Below are 22,635 nucleotides of genomic sequence, written 5' to 3'. Positions count from 1 at the left end.
AAATAAGGTTCCTACTGAAGTATTATGCGAATTATCAAAAGATACAAATTTAACAGAAAAAGTAGTAACTCGCATAGTTGAATTATCAAAAATAGATATTTGGCAGCGACATTGCTGATTGGAGGAAGAAAGAAATAATAGAACTAGCTAGGCTACTACAATTACATTACAGCTACAGCTATTCTGATTGTGACTGTACAAAATGGTACAAGTTAGATAGATGTTTGGATGGATGAAGTTAACTTTGTTCTTTGTAAGGAGTCCAGATCAATTTGGAAACATCAACATCCAAGCCTCCCCTGCCAGCAGCTTTAAGATGGCGATCCAACACTTTGGGATCAGCGCATATCACATGTTGACCTTTCCTGTATTGAATCAATTCTAGGCTCTGCAGTGTCGTTAATATATCTTCAGCTTTTATGGCAGTCATATCACTCAGTTCCTGTTCAAAAAACCAAACATAACTCATTACCACTCTCATTCCCCTACAAACATTCACAATAAGGTAGAAATGTTCACCTTGATAGAAATGTTCCCCTTGTGCTTCTTCAGAATGTCCAAGAGAACCCTTGTCCAATATCCTCTGTAGCTTAGCAGTCCAAGGTCTGAAAGGGGTCTTTCAGGTGTCCCAACTTTCCCCTCTTTCTTCGACAGTTCATATGCTATTCAATCATTCAAATTTCAACCAATTTCAGTCACACTTTATCACATATACTCCAGGCACTGGTAAATAAAAAGAGGCCTTTTTTTCATAGAAAAAACGGAGCTTACAGAAAGCAATTAGAAATTTGCCATAGCCTTTCCTTTGGTAAGGTGGAAGGGTGAGGATACATGCCAAATTGTAAGATTCCTCAGAATGTTTTTCCTACAAAAGAAAAAAGTAAACAATATCAACAAGATTAACCATAACGTGAAGAAAATAATAAACAAATAAAATATTTGAAGATTAAATATATTAAATTAGAACCAAGTTCTTTTTTTCACAATTTTCACAATGCACAACTGAGTAAATCAGCAAGCAGGAGAACCACTGGTTGCAGCCATGAAAACCATTATCAGTTTCAAAGAGACTACTACATTGAAGGAACTTCAAATGAAATTCGTATAACCAAGTAAAAGGTTAAAATCAAAAGGATCAAGCTCGAAACACATCGTGGAAATGACAAAGGACGAACCACTGCACCACAAGGCAAGTTTGTAAAAGATATGTACAGGTGTAAATATAAACTCAATTCCTGGAGTTCAACCCGTGACTCACTAGTTCGACCAATGAACCAGTGCCCTAACAGAGACAATCAATGGTCATAGTTTTAAAACACTGACTAAAAGCAAATATCACTCTATTTGCAAGAATAAAAACGTATTTAACCCATAGAACTGCCTGAAATATGATTGGCCTGCAACTTGAAAGGGCGTTTGTGTAGGCCCTTTAGTTACGAGACAAAATTTAAACGGGCTATTAGCAGTAAAATATAAAATTCTGAAATATCTTATTAAGAGCAAAATAATGACAGCATTGTAAAATTTTACCTTGGAGAAATAGCCAACCATGTGACAACCTCGATCATCACATTCACACAAAACATAGAACAGAAACAGATCAACATCATAATAGAGGGTCTTGTGATCAAGAAATAACTTCGCCAGATAACAAAGATTCTGCCCATAAACCTTGTTCTTCTTTCCATCAACCTGTTCCCAGATATAAAAATAATAATTAAAATAATCAAAAAAATTCAAACTTCAATAACAATGAAGGACTAATAATAAAAAATGTGTAGATAACTATTTCAACTTGCAACTGCCAGCAAAATAAAAACAACTCATTTTTTAAATAAAAATAAATTCCAATATTTGAGATTTTTAATTTGAAATACATATCATTTAACTATTTAAAAACAATCGCCCATTTTCTTTTAATGAGATGAGGAATTAAATAAAATTATTGGAGAGCTGGTGCCCATCAGGTAATGCTAGGGAGCTTCAGGAATTTGGGCAACCGACCTCTTAAAAAAGAACTCTACCAGAATCAAAGGAGGGTATGAATTTTCATAAACAAATTGTGAATATTCATTGTACAATGACTCAAAGATAAGTGACAAAAAAAATTAATTTTGAACTCAAAAAATTGAACATAATGGAAGGGGGTACTGATGACAAAAAAGGAGGAATTTGATATTGAGAACATTGGTGTTCAAAATGTACCTCAAACATTGAAAGTGTGCCACTTCTGTATATCTCATCACCAGGGGGATGCTTCAGATCGCATTTCCTCTGCATGAACATGAAGCCAGTTAGCACAGAAAATGGTGCTTAAGTGATCTGCATTGGGAATATAAAACTGACATTTTTTTCAACTTTTTGGGGGTCCTAGGGAGAGCGAAGAATAAACAGATGCTTTTTATAGACTTTCATATAATACTCTTTTATCAATCTTCAAGTGGTAAAGAAACTAAAAACATTAATTTCAATAAAAAAAGGTTTCTTTTCAAATAAGTAGAAAGAAGAAGTAAATTTTAAAGATGACTAAATGATTAAAACACAATCCTGAGTATGAGTAAATTTCAAATGGCAAACACTACAAAACCACAGATTGGTTGGAATCCCATAGAAAGCTACAACAAATAGAACTTCAATGAAGAATAAGTATAATAGGTGCAGATATATCAGAACTAAAAACTAAGCTGTTTTTGTACAATTACTGCAATAAAGAGTGGTAACATGATTTTTTTGGAGAACAAACTTTCCCCATAGATAAGTTCAATGCCTTAGTTTGTTTATAAATAGCTATCTGCTAGTATTTATTCTTCCCTCAAATAAAAAAGACCGCATACACAAAACAAAGAAATATAAAGTGAAAGGACTTTTAAGTCACAGCTCACCATATGCCTCTGAAGCTGTTCTTTGCGCTTCATGAAATTGAGGCAAAACTCACAAAAGTACAGCCTCAAACAGTCATTGTATTCTGGTGGGAATGGGGAGAAGTACCATGTCTCAATCTCATATCTTCCAAGTTCAATAGTAGCTATATTTTTCACTTTTGTAAATTCCTCGTGTTCTCGCAAACTGGCAGCATCAAGTTCCTCATGTCCCTATAATTTAATAACATGTATATAAATTTAAAATACAAATAACAAATTGAGAGTTGAAGCTGGAACAAACTGACCAGCCAGCAGAATATACTGGTTTCAACTAAAACGCACAAAAAAGCAATGATCAACATCCAGCTCCAACATAATAATATCACAAATTCACGATTACATGTTTCATGCAACTTCAATCTTACTGTTAAAGCTACTCATGCAAACAAGGATAGTGTTTTTGAAGCACCTATGCACGAGGTGTCTAAGAGTGTTTGCAATTTAGGGGCAGCTCTAAATTTTTTTGACAAACAGGCTTTTTCATGAAAAAAAATTAGTAAACTTAGATCCATTATCCAATACCCATACATCATATACATGTTTGAAAGTTGTTAGAAATTGAGCTTATGATGTTCAATTTTTTTACAAAGGAAATAGCTTTTTCAAAATAAGTAAAAAAAAGAAAAGAAAAAGAATTGGAGCTTATGATTAAAAACCTATACCAGCTTATTTTCTAGGCAGCTAATTTCTGTTTTTTCACTTTATCCCCAAGAATTTATAATCTCAAATACAATACAACCAAACAATTCAATACCCTTATTGTAATGTTACTACAGAAAAAGTCATTCTTTTATACAATCCAAACAAAATAGAATCTAAAATCATTGTTCACCTTACATATCCTCAAAAAAACTGATTCTATATAATCAATCATAACAATAATTAATTGTATATTTAATATACTTTTTACAGCTAATCCAAACACACTGTTATACATCATTTTGAATAACACTCAAATATTGATAAGATATTCAATAAGAACAGTATGAACAAAGAGTTGTGCCAGTGAAAAATTAACAACTTAAAGCATTCAATTTATTTTATGCCAAAATAGCACCTACTCACTGTTGAAGCATATGCATGAAAAGGAGTAAAAGTATAGCATGCGTTTTGTGGTGTGTATTTGTGTCTAACAGCTTATGTTGAAATTCTAACTGAAAAAGTAATAACTCTACCTCTACATGTGTCTCGTCAATCTTCCTCTTTTGATGGCGTGTCATCTTCAAGCCAGACGCCCCCTAAAAAACCATATTTGCAAGTTTTTAAATGAATTCAGTCACAAGAGACCAAATTTTGAAATAAGAGGTGGACATAACCAAGAAAGCAAACACCATTCAAGATATTAAATTGAAGAATGGCCAGTACAAGTGACAACAAATGTATATTAAATTCCAGAAACCAAAATGAACACGACTACAACTCGTTATGATACCAGATCTATTCTTCTGCTACCACCAGGTCCCACCAAAAGGAGATTCCATAGAAAAGAAAATGTCTTTCAAATTTTATAAAACCATGGATTTAAATATAATTCAATGGCATCCTTTGTTCCATGTAACCAATCCCATCCAGCAGGAAAAGAAGAATTTGTGTTTGTATACAATAAACAGATGTCTCCACTACATTATCACTTTTTCCTCAGGAAATCCCCACAACCTTCTTCAAAAAATAAATTGACGAGGTCTCTAACAAATGTTGCCTATACAGGTTGGAGTAAATAGTCATTACCTTCTCCTCCACTTTCTCATCAACAACCGCCTCCACTGAATCAAGATCAAGCTGATCAAGCTTAACCCACTCGTCAAGCCTTCTATTGACTGCCAAAGAAAAAAGAAAAAAGAAAAAATTACAATAAGACTAAGCAGTGACCATCTTATCATCATCCCTGCCTAGCGGTGTTTTAAATTTCAGGTAGCGGCATATAGCAACCAGCCCCAAAAAACACTATAATAGGATAGCTGCTAGTTTGAAACTTTACATATAGCACGTATCTTCAATTCTCGAGAATGATAAAAATCAATCAAGATTAATGACATTACTAATTAATAATAAAAATCCATAGGTGTCCTAAACAAAACAAACAAGCAAGTACCAACCAAAGTCAAATACAAGTTGTCAATCATCAATCATCATCTTCTAAATTCAATTTCCTTCTTTTACCATTTTCACTACTATTACAGTTGTATATTTCATTTGTATAACTGAGATCTCCTAAAATTATGAACCAAAATATCCTAATGCCTCTCTGTCATGGCATGTTTTAGCAAATCAACACGTAATGCCACTACTCAGCCCGCTATTTAGTCTGCTACAGCAACTACACTAAACCACTCCACTACTATAATTCTGGCCAAGCTTCACTAGTATTCGCAGTGAACCTTATTCGTAATAAGACACCAATTACAACCAAACAAACCCAAAATCAACCCCCGAAATCGAAACCCTAACCGTTCATTCTATTCAATCAAATCGAGAAACAGAACGAAGGACTGAGGGTCTTACACTCGGTGTAATGGACGTAATACTCGTAATCGGCGCCGGGAACCTTCCGGCGTTCGATGACCTTCACGGGATGGTACTTGCTGTCCCTCCACCGGCACATGACGCGCGTGCCGACCTCCAGGGGGAGCACCGACGATCTCCACCGCTTGGACGTGTTGGACTCCGGTGGCGCCTCCGCGCTGTCGAAGGACGGAGATTTTCCGTTGCCGTTTGGCATTTCGATGGAACCCATGGGAGTGAAGATGAGCTGAAAAGCGCAGGAAGAGATGCTGAAAGATGAACTCAAAAAACTAGATTTTAAGCTCTCTCTCATTATATATAATACTAATATAACTTAAATTAAAATAAACAATTATAATAAATTATTTTAAAAAGATAAAAGTTTTGTATGTTTTTTCTTACTGGGTTTCAAATATTGTTTTAAATTAAGGACACATATGTTTAGTTTCTAAAATGTTAAAATGTGATATATCAGTATATATTATATAAATGAGAATAAAGATTGATACTAATTCAAAAGTTATTTTTATTGTTATAATAAAAAATTTATATAATAAATTTAAGTTTTTAAAAAATTAATGCATTTTTTTTTTAAATTATATTACCATGTTAGAATTGTTTAGAATTTAATAAATATTTTTTGAAGTAAACATTTCATTAATGAATGTCCTACACGTATAGTAGTACGGAGTGTCCCTGACACAAATACATCATTTAAAAGACATTTCAAGCTTCATTGAAATAATAAAAAAACATACTTTTATTATTATTATTATTATTATTATTATTATTATTATTTTTATTTTTATGACTATAATTATTATTATGATTTCGTTGATATTATATGTGCAAGTGGTAGTTGATATTAGTATTGTCACCAACATAAAAATATACTTTCAACAATTTTAACACAACTGAAAATTTGTTAATTAAATATTTAAAAATGGTTATAAATTTTAAATATTTGCAAACTTATAATATCAACTATCACTTTATTGCTATAGATAATAGTCCATGAAATCATAATAATAATTACAACGAACTAAAGTTATATTATTGATAAATTTGATTTTTTTTAACTTGGTTGAAATCTTTTATCATATAAAGCATGAGTTCTTTAATTATATATTTATAATTATTGTAATTGTCTAAATTTAAGAGAAATAATTAGGAATAGTTACAACAGGTAATATGAAAGGAAATTTTATATTCTTAATTATCCGAATTAAATATATAATTATATATTGAGTCATATTTACTAATAATATTTGTGAAATATTTTAAAGTATCTAAGATAATCAAACTATAATAATGATGATAACTAACTATAAGAAACACACAATTGTTGGAGTATTCAGTCACATAGTCATATTGTGTCTATTAGTATTAAGACTAGTTAGACCATCTAGGGTGTCTTGTTGTAATTATATATATTGTTTTCCTATAATGCTTTTTTTGTTGTTGTTTCGGACCTTAAGTTCTATATATAAAGACCATTATGTATATAAATAGTACATTGATAGTTTTGGTTTTCAATAAAAATTTTGAAAAATTATCCCAAAATATTTTTTTTTTCTGAAATTATATGTAACAATCTCGATTGAATTTGGGAAAAAACACAACAAATTTTAGGTCAAACGGATGATATTCACCTAGAAAACAAATCAAACAGTTTCACACATAAACGAACATTTCTTTCAGTGATGAATAAAAAATTTATTGCAAATCCTGTGGGACGAATTTGGGGCACAAATCTCAGCCACAACTCAATAGACACAATGAGGAATGTCTGGTAAAAATTTCAGACCAAAATACCCAAAGAATAAGACGTAGTAAGTCCCAGACCGAGAGTGAACAAAAATGGTTTTCCAAAAACAAAACGTCCTGGTTTTTCTTCCTCGTATCTTCTTTTTGTGATTTATTTATGGACATGTCTCCTAACCTGGGTGCAAACAACATATGAAAGTACTTGTGTGATTTTTTTCAACGCAATACGGACCCATAATAAAATTGCAGAAAGTAGGGCGAAAATTCACAAGTTTCGGTAGAGGATAACCTTGGTTTGAACAAAATTTCAGAAAAATTCGCCCAAAATAGTTTTTTCCTGAAATTCCACGTAAAAATCTAGGCTGAATTTGGGACAAAACGCGACAAATTTCAGGTACGAATGAGTATTCACCTAGGAAAGAAATCAAATAGTTTCACACACGAAACGAACCTTCCTTTCAGCCATGGCAGTGATCAATAAAATTTTTATTGCCAATCTTGTGGGACGAATCTAGGGCTCAAATCTCAGCCAAAACTCAATAGACACAGTGACGAACGTTTGGTAAAAATTTCAGACCAAAACACCCAAGGAGTAAGGCGTAGTAAGTCCCAGACCGAGAGTGAACAAAACTGGTTTTCCGAAAACAAAACGTCCTGACTTTTCTTCCCCGTATCTTCTTTTTGTGATTCGTTTATGGACGTGCCTCCTTACCTAAGTGCAAACAACATATGAAAGTACTTGTGTGAATTTTTTCAGCGCAATACGAACGCAGAATAAAAATTGCAAAAAGTAGGGAGAAATTTCACAAGTTTTGGTAGAGGATACCCTTGGTTTGAGCAAAAATTTCTGAAAAATTCTCCCGAAATAGTTTTTCCTGAAATTCCACAAAAGAATCTCCATTGAATTCTGGACAAAACCCGACAAATTTCAGGTCAAAAGGATGAGTGTTGACCCACGAAAAAAATCAAACAGTTTCACACACGACCGAACCTTCCTTTCACCCCTGGCAGTGATCAATACAAAATTTATTGCCAATCTTGTGGGACGAATCTGAGGCTCAAATCTAAGCCAAAACTCAATAGACACAGTGACGAACGTCTGGTAAAAATTTCAGACCAAAACACCCAAGGAGTAAGGCGTAGTAAGTCCCAGACCGAGAGTGAACAAAACTGCTTTTCCGAAAACAAAACGTCCTGGCTTTTATTCCCCGTATCTTCTTCTTGTGATTCGTTTATGGATGTGCCTCCTTACCTGGGTGCAAAAAACATATGAAAGTACTTGTGTGAATTTTTTCAGCGCAATACGGACGCAGAATAAACATTGCAGAAAGTTGGGCGAAATTTCACAAGTTTTGGTAGAGGATAGCCTTGGTTTGAGCAAAAATTTCTGAAAAATTCTCCCAAAATAGTTTTGTCCTGAAATTCCACGTAAGAATCTTCACTGAATTCGGGACAAAACGCGACAAATTTCAGGTCAAACGGAGGAGTGTTGACCCACGAAAAAAATCAAACAGTTTCACACACGAACGAACCTTCCTTTCAGCCCTGGCAGTGATCATTAAAAATTTTATTGCCAATCTTGTGGGACGAATATAGGGCTCAAATCTCAGCCAAACCTCAAAAGACACAGTGACGAACGTCTGGTAAAAATTTCAGACCAAAACACCAAAGGAGTAAGGCGTAGGAAGTCCTAGACCGAGAGTGAACAAAACTGGTTTTCCGAAAACAAAACGTCCTGGCTTTTCTTCCCCGTATCTTCTTTTTGTGATTCGTTTATGGACGTGCCTCCTTACCTGGGCGCAAGCAACATATGAAAGTACTTGTGTGAATTTTTTCAGCGCAATACGGACGCAGAATAAAATATGCAGAAAGTAGGGCGAAATTTCACAAGTTTGGTAGAGGATACCCTTGGTTTGAGCGAAAATTTCTGAAAAATTCTCCCGAAATAGTTTTTTCCTGAAATTCCATGTAAGAACCTCCACTGCATTCGGGACAAATCTCGATAAATTTCAGGTCAAACGGATGAGTGTTGACCGACGAAAGAAATCAAACAGTTTCCCACACGAACGAACCTTCCTTTCAGCCCTGGCAGTGATCGATAAAAAATTTATTGCCAATCTTGTGGGACGAATCTTGGGCTCAAATCTGAGTCAAAACTCAATAGACACAGCGACGAACGTCTGGTAAAAATTTCAGACCAAAACAACCAAGGAGTAAGGCGTAGTAAGTCCCAGACCGAGAGTGAACAAAACTGGTTTTCCGAAAACAAAACTTCCTTGGCTTTTCTTCCCCGTATCTTCTTTTTCTGTTTCGTTTATGGACATGCCTTTTTATCTGGGTGCAAAAACCATATGAAAGTACATGTGTGAATTTTTTTCAGCGCAATACGGATGCAGAATAAAAATTGCAGAAAGTAGGGCGAAATTTCACAAGTTTGGTAGAGGATACCCTTGGTTTGAGCGAAAATATCTCCCGAAATAGTTTTTTCCTGAAATTCAAAGTAAGAATGTCCAATGAATTCGGGACAAAACACGACAAATTTCAGGTCAAACGGATGAGTGTTGACCCACGAAAAAAGTCAAACAGTTTCACACACGAACGAACCTTCCTTTCAGCTCTGGCAGTGATCAATAAAAAATTTATTGCCAATCTTGTGGGACAAATCTGGGACTCAAATCTCAGCCAAAACTCAATAGACACAATGACGAACGTCTGGTAGAAATTTCAGACCAAAACACCCATGGAGTAAGGCGTAGTAAGTCCCAGACCGAGAGTGAACAAAACTGGTTTTCCGAAAACAAAACGTCATGGCTTTTCTTCCCCGTATCTTCTTTTTGTGATTCGTTTAGGGACGTGCCTCCTTACCTGGGTGCAAACAACATTTGAAAGTACTTGTGTGAATTTTTTTCAGTGCCATACGGACGCAGAATAAAATTGCAGAAAGTAGGTGGAAATTTCACAAGTTTTGGTAGAGGATACCCTTGGTTTGAGCGAAAATTTCTGAAAAATTCTCTTGAAATAGTTTTTTCCTGAAATTTCACGTCAGAACCTCCATTGAGTTCGCGACAAAACGCGACAAATTTCAGGTCAAACGGATGAGTGTTGACCCACGAAAAAAATCGAACAGTTTCAGACACGAACGAACCTTCCTTTCAGCCTTGGCACGGATCAATAAAAAATTTATTCCCAATTTTGTGGGACGAATCTGAGGCTCAAATCGTAGCCAAAACTCAATAGAAACAGTGGCGAACGTCTGGTAAAAATTTCAGACCAAAACATTCATGGAGTAAGGCGTAGTAAGTCCCAGACCGAGAGTGAACAAAACTGGTTTTCCGAAAACAAAAAGTTATGGCTTTTCTTCCCCGTATCTTCTTTTTGTGATTCGTTTATGGACGTGCCTCCTTACTTGGGTGCAAACAACATATGAAAGTACTTGTGTGAATTTTTTCAACACAATACCGACGCAGAATAAAAATTGCAGAAAGTAGGGCAAAATTTCACACGTTTTAGTAGAGGATAGCCTTGGTTTGAACAAAAATTTCTGAAAACTTCTCCCGAAATAGTTTTTTCCTGAAATTCCACGTATGAACCTCCACTGAATTTGGGACAAAACGCGACAAATTTCAGGTCAAACGGATGAGTGTTGACCCATGAAAAAAATCAAACAGTTTCACTCACGAACGAGCCTTCCTTTCAGCCCTGGCAGTGATCAATAAAAAATTTATTGCCTATCTTGTGCGACGAATCTGGGGCTCAAATCTCAGCCAAAACTCAATAGACACAGTGACGAACGTCTGGTAAAAGTTTCAGACTAAAACACCCAAGGAGTAAGGCGTAGTAAGTTCCAGACCGAGAGTGAACAAAACTGTTTTTCCGAAAACAAAACGTCCTGGCCTTTCTTCCCCGTATCTTCTTTTTGTGATTCGTTTATTGACGTGCCTCCTTACCTGGGTGCAAACAACATATGAAAGTACTTTTGTGAATTTTTTCAGCACAATACGGATGCATAATAGAAATTGCAGAAAGTAGGAAGTAATTTCACAAGTTTTGGTAGAGGATAGCCTTGGTTTGAACGAAAATTTCTGAAAAATTCTCCCAAAATAGTTTTTTCCTGAAATTCCACGTAAGAATCTCCACTGAATTCTGGACAAAACACGACAAATTTCAGGTCAAACGGATGAGTGTTGACCCACGAAAAAAATCAAACAGTTTCACACACGAACGAACCTTCCTTTCAGCCCTGGAAGTGATGAATAAAAAATTTATTCTGAATCTTGTTGGGCGAATCTGAGGCTCAAATTTCAGCCAAAACTCAATAGACACAGTGACGAACGTTTGGTAAAAATTTCAGACTGAAACACCCAAGGGGTAAGGCGTAGTAAGTCCCAGACCGAGAGTGAACAAAACTGGTTTTCCAAAAATAAAACGTCCTGACTTTTCTTCCCCGTATCTTCTTTTTGTGATTCGTTTATGGATGTGCTTCCTTACCTGGGTGCAAACAACATATGAAAGTACTTGTGTGAATTTTTTCAACGCAATACATTCGCAGAATAAAAATTGCAGAAAGTAGAGCAAAATTTCACAAGTTTTGGTATAGGATAGCCTTGCTTTGAGCGAAAATTTCTGAATAATTCTCCCGAAATAGTTTTTTCCTGAAATTCTACGTAAGAACCTTCACTGAATTCGGAACAAAACGAGACAAATTTCAGGTCAAACAGATGAGTGTTGACCCACGAACGAACCTTCCTTTCAGCCCTGACAGTGATCAATAAAAATTTTATTGCCAATTTGTGAGACGAATCTTGGGCTCAAATCTCAGCCAAAACACAATAGACACAGTGACGAACGTCTTGTAAAAATTTCAGACCAAAATACCCAAGGATTAAGGCGTACTAAGTCCGAGACCGAGAATGAACAAAACTGGTTCTCCGAAAACAAAACGTCTTGCCTTTTCTTTCCCGTATCTTCTTTTTGTGATTCGTTTATGGACGTGCCTCCTTACCTGGGTGCAAACAACGTATGAAAGTACATGTGTGAATTTTTTCAGCGCAATACGGACACAGAATAAAAATTGCAAAAAGTAGAGCGAAATTTTACAAATTTCAGGTCAAACGGATGAGTGTTGCCCACGAAAAAAATCAATCAGTTTCACATACGAACGAACCTTCCTTTCAGCCCTGGCAGTGATCAATACAAAATTCATTGCCAATCTTGTCGGACGAATATGGGGCTCTAATCTCAGCCAAAACTCAATAGACACAGTGACGAACGTCTGGTAAAAATTTCAGACCAAAACACCCAAGGAGTAAGGCGTGGTATGTCCCAGACCGAGAGTGAACGAAACTGGTTTTCCGAAAACAAAACGTCCTGGCTTTTCTTCCCCATATCTTCTTTTTGTGATTCGTTCATTGACGTGTCTCCTTATCTGGTTGCAAACAACATATGAAAGTACTTGTGTGAATTTTCTCAGCGCAATACGGACGCAGAATAAAAATTGCAGAAAGTAGGGCGAAATTTCACAAGTTTTGGTAGAGGATAGCCTTGGTTTGAACGAAAAATTCTGAAAAATTCTCCCAAAATAGTTTTTTCCTGAAATTCCACGTAAGAATCTCCACTAAAACGCGACAAATTTCAGGTCAAACGAATGAGTGTTGACGCACGAAAAAAATCAAACAGTTTCACACACGAACGAACCTTCCTTTCAGCCCTAACAGTGATTAATAAAAATTTATTGCCAATCTTGTGGGACGAATCTGGGGCTCAAATCTCAGCCAAAACTCAATAGACACAGTGACGAACGTCTGGTAAAAATTTCATACCAAAACTCCCAAGGAGTAAGGCGTAGTAAGTCCCAGACCGAGAGTCAACAAAACTTGTTTTTCGAAAACAAAACATCCTGGCTTTTCTTCCCCGTATCTTCTTTTTGTGATTCGTTTATGGACGTGCCTCCTTACTTGGGTGAAAACAACATATGAAAGTACTTGTGTGAATTTTTTCAGCGCAATACGGACGCAGAATAAAAATTGCAGAATGTAAGGCCAAATTTCACAAGTTTTGGTAGAGGATAGCCTTGGTTTGAGCGAAAATTTCTGAAAAAATCTCTTGAAATAGTTTTTTCCTGAAATTCCACGTAAGAATATCCACTGAATTCGGGACAAAACGCAACAAATTTCAGGTCAAACGAATGAGTGTTGACCCACGAAAAAAATCAAACAGTTTCACACACGAACGAACCTTCCTTTCAGCCCTGGCAGTGATCAATAAAAATTTATTGCCAATCTTGTGGGACGAATCTGGGGCTCAAATCGCAGCGAAAACTGAATAGACACAGTGACGAACGTATGGTAAAAATTTCATACCAAAACTCCCAAGGAGTAAGGCGTAGTAAGTACCAGACCGAGAGTGAACAAAACTGGTTTTCCGAAAACAAAACGTCCTGGCTTTTCTTCCCCGTATCTTCTTTTTGTGATTCGTTTATGGACGTGCCTCCTTACTTGGGTGCAAACAACATATGAAAGTACTTGTGTGAATTTTTTCAGCGCAATACGGACGCAGAATAAAAGTTGCAGACTGTAGGGCGAAATTTCACAAGTTTTGGTAGAGGAGAGCCTTGGTTTGAGCGAAAATTTCTGAAAAAATCACTTGAAATAGTTTTTTCCTGAAATTCCACGTAAGAATATCCACTGAATTCGGGACAAAACGCGACAAATTTAAGGTCAAACGGATGAGTATTAACCCACGAAAAAATCAAACAGTTTCACACAAGAACGTACTTTTCTTTCAGCCCTGACAATATCAATAAATAAATTATTTCCAATCTTGTGGGAGGAATCTGGGGCTCAAATCTCAGCCTAAACTCAATAGAGACAGTGACAAACGTCTCGTACAAATTTCAAACCAAAACACCAAAGGAGTACGGCATAGTAAAACCAGACCGAGAGTAAACAAACCTGGTTTTCTGGAAACAAAACGTACTGCCTTTTCTTCCTTGTATCTTCTTTTTGTTATTTGTTTATAGATGTGCCTCCTTACCTGGGTGCAAACAACATATGAAAGTTCTGGTGTGAAGTTTTTCAACGCAATACGCACCCAGATTAAAATTACATAAAGTATGGGAAAATTTAACAAGTTTCGGTAAAGGATAGCTTTGTTTTCAATAAAATTTCTGAAAAATGCTCCTGAAATACTTTTTCCTGAAAATCCACATAAGAATCTCGACTGAATTTCGGACAAAACGCGACAAATTTTAGGTCAATCAGATGAGTATTCACCTAGGTAAGAAATCAAACAGTTTCACATACAAAGGAACCTTCCTTTAAGCCCTGGCAATGACGAATAAAAAATTTATTGCAAATCCTGTGGGACGAATTTGAGGCTCAAATCTCAGCCAAAACTCAATAGACACAATGACAAATGTCTGGTAAAAAATTCATACCAAAATACCCAAGGAGTAAGGCGTAGTAGGTCCCAGTCCGAAAGTGAACAAAACTGTTTTTCCGAAAACATAACGTCCTGGCTTTTTTTCCCTGTATCTTCTTTTTGTGATTTGTTTATGGACATGCCTCCTTACCTGAGTGCAAACAACGTACGGAAGTACTTGTGTGAATTTTTTCAACGTAATACCGACCCAGAATAAAATTGTAGAAAATAGGGCGAAATTTCACAAGTTTCGGTAGAGGATATATCCTATGAGATTCTCTATGTATAGACCCCTTTGACTTTAAAATTTTATTTTCTTTCAATTTTTCTCAACTGTTTTCTTATTTATTATTGTGACAAATCTAACAATTGCCATCACCTATAGAGATAAGAAAAAAGAAAGTCAAGAAGTTAAAAACATGACAACTAAGTTTGACATCAAAAAGTTTTTCGGGAAGAATAACTTTGGATTGTGAAGAATCAAGATAGAGATCATCTTCGTATAACAAGATTGTGTTGATACTTTAATGGGGGAGGCGAATATGCCACCATCTATGTCATGAAAGGAAAAGGTGACATGATCAACAAAGCTAGGAGTGCCATAATTCTATGTTTTGGTGGTAAGGCACTAAGGGAAGTTGCTAAAGAAAAAATTGTTGGTCGATCTAGGAGAAACTTGATAATGACTTAGTCTTTGCCATACAAACTTTATTTGAAGTAACAACTTTATTCGTTCTGGATGATTGAGTCAAGAACAATGGTGGAGCAACTAGCGGATTTCAACTTCAAGGAAGTTGGATGATGAGAATAAAATTTTACTTCTTCTTAACATCTTGTTCTTCTTAACATCTTGTTTAAGACGTATCAACATTTTAAAGATGCTTTATTATTTTAGAAAGAGCAGATTATTTTACACAATAAAAACAACAATGGTGTAAAATAGTTTATATTTGAATGATTGTTTTCTCTAGTTACATACTAGTTGCTTTGATCATAGTTTAAGAACAACAAATATTACTACAACACAAGACAAGTGCTAGTGTTCCTTTTCTAAAGCCTCTCCAATGACACTATTCACTGCTTGAAGTATCCAAATCCACCCTAGGTGTCTTTGCCTTGGCATCCATGTCTTCAAGCATGCAAGTCTCTCCTTCATTGCTGCTTTCACTAGAAGCTGTATCACTCAGCGTGTGCAATATTGTCACTTTTTTTTGAGTTGCATCTTGAAATGAGTAGCTTTTTTTTCTTCCCACATGATGTAAAGGAAGCATAGGTTTTGGTTGTGAGCCAGTCTTGTCCCTTCCCAAACTATAGGTGGTTGAGAGCTTCCTCTCTATACACTCCCTTTCTCTTGCTATATCACCCAACTCCTCAAAAATTTCACTGTCCATTGTTTCCTCTGCAGCTTTTTGCTCAAGCTCTGTGATTGTCCTGTCCAAAGCTTTCTTTTTCAGCTGAAGAGAGCACTAAAAGATACCCAAAGAATAACAATAAGTGAATTATGATATAAGGAAGGTACCATTCTTCTTTGGTGAAAGTAATATGACTGTCCTTAAGAACATGTTTGGTAGAGAGAAATAAAAAATAAGTAAAGTGGAAAGAAGAGAAATAAGGAGAAAATTAAAGTTGTTTGGTTTAAAATTATTTCTCATCCTTACTAGTTCACTATTTATTGGTGTAACAGTAATTAAACCATGGTTGAATAAGAAGCATTCAAACTTATATCTTAAGTAATAAAATAATATAAAGAATAAAAGAATAATTCAAAATGTTTTCTACATGGGTTTTGGACTAGTTAGACAAATCAAACCAGCTTGTAAAGTGAGGTTTGCACTCACTTATATACTATGAAATGTTTTAATCTTTAGTCGATATGAGATCTCCAACAGGACTAGTTAGACAAATCAAACCAGGGTACTTGTTTTTAAAAAAAGAAGCTATTGCATGAGGCAGAAGAAGAGGGGAAAGGAAGAAAAATAAGATCAAACAACACAATTTCAGACTAACTCTCTTGTCAAGGAAGCTCCCAAGGCCTTGATCTTTGAGCTTCTCTTTTGCCCAAAATGTGCAGCAGAATCTTACAACTCCAACTAGTACCAACATGAGAGCAGACTCAAAGAACAGAAACAATACTATGGACCTTTCGTTGCCTGCAAAAAAAAACACTTAATACTAAGCTCACTTCTTAATATGATGCCACATTCTCTTAATTTACAAAGTTGCACATTACCTGTGTATATGCTGACAAGCTTGGTTCTTTCTTGAGAGCAGCTTGATGCAAGCTTCTGACCTGTGAAGTGATGAGAGAAATTGCATGACCAGAAATTGTTATCACCTTTTATAGAAAGAAATTTGAAGTTGTACTTTTTTACACACTAAACTAAAACCAAGACACTGTAGTTTTGTGTGTTTAGAAACACTCAACTAAAACACTCTTTACGTAACAAATAAAAAAAGTTGATGAAAAAAAAATAATTCAGTGATTACTTTCTACAGATTTAAAAAATGGAAACTAATTTACATTTATCTGAAGGTAGGTGAAGAAAAGATAGAAAAGATCTGTACCTGTAGTACGGCATTGCAGTGGGGTGCCAATCTCTGCTGTGAAGATTAGGATCAATCCATTATTAGTTCATTCAAACAAACAACTTCATATAAAAAAATAATTCCCAAAGGTAAATATTCCATGGAATTTTTTGCTTTCCAGTTTGTAATCAAATGAATGATCAACATTCTGCAGAAAGGCCACCAAGTGTTCAATTTCTTATCTGTTGATTTAATAGGAGCAACCTTAATGAAGTGGAAAAAGTTATTTAGTACCCTTATTCAATCTCATCAAGAATACTAACAAATTTGTCATGATTGATCCATGTTTACTATATTGATGAGTTTTACCTTGGCTATCATTTATTGAATAATACCAAAAGAAAAAAGAATGATTAGTTAAGAGAGTACACTCATACTTGAGGCAGCAAGGAAAGCAAGAAGTGTCTCCTCATTCATGACAAAATGACTTAGATCACTCTCAGAAAATAAGGTAGAAACATGACCTGATTGAATCAACCACGCAGAAAAATAGTTAGTTTGTTGCTGCTAAGGAAACTTCATTTTCAGTGTATGTGTGTTATGAGGAATGAGAACTGAGAAATTTGTACCAGGATATCTTTCAGACCAATAGATTGATCCTGTAGCAGGAACCAACATAGTGAATAATGCCCCTTTTGGTCGAATTGCTGAAACAAGAGTGTATTCACCAAATGTGTGGCTAACTTTCCCTTCCATCTCTATCTGTGAACTGTACACTGCAAATCCAGAGCAATCAAGAAATGGTCCAACTTGAATCATAGAGTTCTTTGCATTCATTCTTGAGAATTTCTTAAGAACCCCATTTGGAGAAAATGAGTATAGGAATCCATCCAATGAACCAATAGATATCCATCCTGTTACACCAAGTGTACTCCAGTAAAGTAAGTTCATATACCACAAACAAATGGTTGTACTTGTAAGGAATGCAAGCAACACTCTATTACTGATTTTTTTTAATTACCAAATTTAGGAGTGAGGTGGGACTCATTAAACATGAAGTGGACTCACAATTGGAGTATTTTTCAATAAATTCCAACTAATAATAAATAATAGCTGTAGTGATATTTCAGGTTAATGCAGAATATACATATACATGATACACACTTAAAATAACGGGGCAAGTATGAAGATAGATAAAATTCAAATTTGAAATCAATTTTTTGAATGTAAAGGTGATAAAAGTAGATCCTTCACGCAGTTCCATTGCACATAGTGTGCCTCACAAAAATTATTATAGTAAAAAGAGTGAGAACTAGGAAACAGAAGGTAACTGGGAGAAAAGAAAAAGTATGGGCAGTATGAACATATATAAAACTTTAGGTTAGATATCAATTTTTGCATGTAAAGGTGATAAGGGTAGATTGTTCATGCAGTTCCGTTGCATGTTGCCTCAAACAAAAAGGATTATTGCAAAAAGAGAACTAGGAAACAAAAGGTAACTGGGAAAGAAGAAAAATGATCATAAGAAATAGTTTTATGGTTAGGCAGTGACAATATAAAACAGTTTTATAATGTCGTTCAATATCAAAACCACTATGTATGGTAAAATTTATTACACTTTGTATAACCATGTTTATCACAAAGGAATGTTAAGTTCTCTATATAACATTAGTTTAATTGGGAGACCCCATATACAGGTTTAAATCAATGAAGTTTGATTTTGTAGGGTAAGGCTTAAAATAATCTAACAGCAAAGGACTTACCATTAGAGTCCACTACAGGTGCAGAGTCAACTTTGCTTAATGGCCCTATACTTCTCTGCCACAAAACATTACCTGAAAAGACATCTAGAGCCAGAACAAGAGCCATGGTTGGAACTGTTACATACAGATGACCATTGTTTCCAGGAGTTATAGTGAAATTTTTGCTTAGTGAACTGAAATCCTGAATCCATCTAAAGTAACGGCTTCGAATCGACAAACAATAGAGTTCCCCTTCTGTGTTTGAGATCTGCAAAGGCAAAAAACAAATGTACTTTCAAAGAAGTCATATTAATCCAGGGAAATGAACATTTCTCAGCATGATGAAAGTATACAACACACACACACTAAGACAGCACTAAAGGGCTTGTTTGTTTCAACTTTTGGAAACTCATCAGTTTTTAGAAATGAAAAAAAAAAATAGTCGTTTGATATAACTAGTTTTCAAAAAAATGTTGTCAAAAGTAGTTTCACTTTTTAAAATAAATGAAAATAGATATCTTCCCAGCTGTTTTGATTTTCTACTTCTAGTTTTCTGTTATTCAAATTCTTCCTTGACTACCTTCTTTTCTCACTCAGATTGTCTAAAAATTAGTTTATAAAAACTGTTTTACACGACAATTTTCAATAACTAAGAAACAAACACACCCTAAATTACCACCAAAATCCATTTCGTGAGATTGTTGGTATCAAGTACATTTTTAATTGAGCAAATAGTGTGTGAACTAACAATGCAATAACAATTTTACATCATCATCTAATCATAAATCGTTATATATGCTAAGTTAAGTTAGTTGACTTCTACAACAACTTTAAAATCACAGATGATTTATGATTGGTTAAAAAGATATGTATATGCTTTTAGTGAATTTTTTTAAACCCTTTTTAATTACTATTAAGGAACTATAACTTACACCCTTTCCACATTGCCCGAGCCTACATATAGCTTCAGTTCGAATGTGAAAAATGGATCTACTTTTGACTTAACCCAATATCAGTGCTAAACTCAAAGTAGAGAATAAATATGTATGACAGTAAACCAAGGATGAGTAAACCTTACATATATACTAGCCTCACATTGATCAAGCACAGGAGCTGAATTAAAGTAACAATCTGTAATATTTTTCCTGCATCCTTGACGGTAGCCAAATTGGTAAAGCACAGGTCCCACACTCCAAAGCAAATGTCCTTGTGAGTGATATGCAAAGAGTCCTCTATTATTGACATTGATGTAAAGAGTTGAGCCTGATGTGCTCACTGAGAGCCCTATAATTTCAGCCTCTGCTGGTTGCCCTGGTCCTGGACCAAAGAAAACTTCTGCTTCTGGCTCAGAAGCTCCAATGCTTCCATATTTAATCACCAATATTCTGTTATCAGCTACCAAGTATATCTGCAATTGCCATGCAAAAATCAGCAACCACCATCACCCCACCACAAGCAAAAGCCTCCCCTTTCTCCCATCAAGCATGAAGGATTACATTGGTCAATAAAAGCCCCTTGAGTGAGTAAAAAGTGTATGTATACTAGCGATGTAAAAGACTTTATCCCTTCACTTTTATTGAGTCACAAATTGTCATGTATAGAAAGTTCATTGAGCTTTACACTATACTTAAAAGTTACACCATAATAATCTATGATTTTTGTATTGTTTGGGTGTATACAAACATTCAAGCAAGGAAAATTATTTCTCGCCCATTTCTTCACACTATTTTGTTGATTTCCCTTTTAAGTTGGTGTTGCTATTATCGTGAGTGCATGATTCAACCATGATAAAAGAAATTAAATTTAATTATTCATTACATGTCTGTAGTCACAAAAAGTTTCTCTTTGAGTTCTTGTATTAAAAGATATCTCCTTTAGTCTCAGCACACACATTTCTTAATCCTAGCCAACAAGAAATACCCCAGTAGTGCAGAAAACAAGAAAAACCTCAACTTGGCAATAGACATTTATACATGAAAAAAATGATAACTGTAAATTCAAAGCAATGCAACATGAAATAAAAGTGGTTTTAGATCACCTTGCCATGACCTCCACGAACTGGGGCAGTACCAAGGTTGCATTTGTAGTCCAAATGCAAGGTCCATGCAATGGTTCCGTTGCTTTCAAATGCAAAAAAGTTGGTACGAGAACAAGCATAGATCCTTCCATCATCGTCTCCAAGAAGAGGTTTGGAAAGCCAGTGATATGAAGAGACAGAAAGAGAAGAGATGGTAGCAAGCAAAACCAATACGAGGAAGAAAAGCAAAAGGGTCATTGCACATTGCAGAACCACGCAAGTTACTGTTGTTGTCGTAACCGTTATTGCTTCATGACAGTTACCATTTTTTTTTTCGCTTTGAATTTCTGTTTTTTTTTTACCGATTCGTTTTATGAATCCAAAGAAATAAAAGATGAGAATTTGGATGTTAAACTGTTTTGACAGCATATATCCTTAACATTTGTAGAAATATAAAATTAGACATTTCAGTTTTATACGTAACCAATCTCTTTCACAATTACAATGTCCTTTGAAATTTTGTACATTCATCGTGTTTCAAAAATTGTCTGAGAATTTCTTGTTTGCCTTAGTGGGATAAGGCTATATTGTTTCTGTTAATCTGTTATATTAAAAAGTTATTAATTGGGAATATCTTGTTTATTTATTTTCCCTCTCATGCCATTCAAATTTTTCTTTCTAACTAAGCATTTTCCTTTAGCATGTGATTGTGTTATTCAATGACTTCATTATGACTTTTCAGTTGTCAAGCAAAGAAAATAGAACTTGGATTTTTTAAGAAGTTTTTCTAGTTATTTCGTTAGCTTAAAGGGTACCCTTTCTCTCGTATGCCCTACTAAAATGAATATTGGCCTATTTTTGAGAGGATAATTTTTTACACCTTTTCTTCTTATCCTCCATTTTTTTGGAGGGGTGTGTGTGTCTTGCTTGGTGTCCTTGTTTGGTATACATATTTCAGGACCTCCATACCTTCTTCTCTCACCTCCATATATTTTCAAATTTTTAAAAATGCCCCTCTATACTATTTCAGATTATGTAATCTGGAAGTCATTTTTCAAATTTGTAATTAGCTTCCGGATTAAATAATCTGGAAGCCTTTTTTCATATGCATGATTAATTTCTGGATTACATAATCCGGAAGTCTTATTTAGCTTCCGGATTATGTAATCCGGAAGTTTTTTTTCAAATGAGTTTCCAGATTACATAATCCAGAAACTACTCTATGAAAATGACATAAGAAGATAAAAATGTATTTTCATGTTGTGTATGGAGGTGGCAGAAGAAGATATGGAGTTGCAGGAAGAAACAGTCATATTTTATGTTTACCTTTTTCCTTTCCTTTCTAAATTTTGTTTATTTTTCTTTTTAAAGGTTTGTTGTAGATCGACACTTTTATGCTATAAAGTGATTGGTGTTGTTGTGATAGTGGGGGTGGTGGTTGTTGTGGTGTTGACTGTGGTTGTTTTGTGCAATTTTCAAAATTTTCCTGCTCCACAAGTAGGGCCCACATTCTAATAAAATAATAATTCTTTTAATCCACATCAGCAGTTATAAATTGGCACATGAACTTTGCAATTGTCAATATATGGGAATTCTATAATTAATCCCTATGTAAACAGTTGTGGAAATTCATGCATTTCTAAGGAATTTTGTTTTCATCTTGGTCAAACATTAGGATTTAAAATGGATTCCTTTATATATTTATATTCTCAGTGAATTTAGGCGAAAAAACCATTTGCAT

At 34.9% G+C, this 22,635-nt stretch overlaps 2 protein-coding genes across 2 annotated transcripts; both read right to left on the bottom strand.

Annotated features, from left to right (window-relative positions):
• Window positions 1–31: 31 nt before the first annotated feature.
• Window positions 32–5,710, bottom strand: LOC137834662 (histone acetyltransferase of the MYST family 1). The gene is made up of 9 exons (XM_068642771.2): window positions 5,424–5,710; window positions 4,650–4,738; window positions 4,097–4,159; window positions 2,883–3,092; window positions 2,206–2,274; window positions 1,531–1,692; window positions 772–865; window positions 520–662; window positions 32–442 (listed from the first exon to the last, which is right to left on the bottom strand). Exons 1-9 carry the CDS (start codon window positions 5,653–5,655, stop codon window positions 239–241), a joined length of 1,266 nt encoding a protein of 421 aa, XP_068498872.2. The 5' UTR covers window positions 5,656–5,710; the 3' UTR covers window positions 32–238.
• A 9,830-nt stretch (window positions 5,711–15,540) lies between these two features.
• Window positions 15,541–21,218, bottom strand: GEX3 (gamete-expressed 3). Its single transcript, XM_068645041.2, has 9 exons — window positions 20,916–21,218; window positions 19,956–20,285; window positions 18,899–19,145; window positions 17,765–18,049; window positions 17,573–17,659; window positions 17,175–17,210; window positions 16,840–16,899; window positions 16,617–16,759; window positions 15,541–16,075 (listed from the first exon to the last, which is right to left on the bottom strand). Exons 1-9 carry the CDS (start codon window positions 21,150–21,152, stop codon window positions 15,680–15,682), a joined length of 1,821 nt encoding a protein of 606 aa, XP_068501142.2. The 5' UTR covers window positions 21,153–21,218; the 3' UTR covers window positions 15,541–15,679.
• Between the last annotated feature and the right edge of the window lie 1,417 nt (window positions 21,219–22,635).

Source organism: Phaseolus vulgaris, chromosome 5, assembly GCF_051622355.1.
Source record: "Phaseolus vulgaris cultivar YP4 chromosome 5, ASM5162235v1, whole genome shotgun sequence".
Taxonomy (NCBI): Eukaryota; Viridiplantae; Streptophyta; class Magnoliopsida; order Fabales; family Fabaceae; genus Phaseolus; species Phaseolus vulgaris.
The sequence above is the reverse complement of the archived record's forward strand: the minus strand, read 5'-3'. Positions and strand labels throughout refer to the sequence as shown.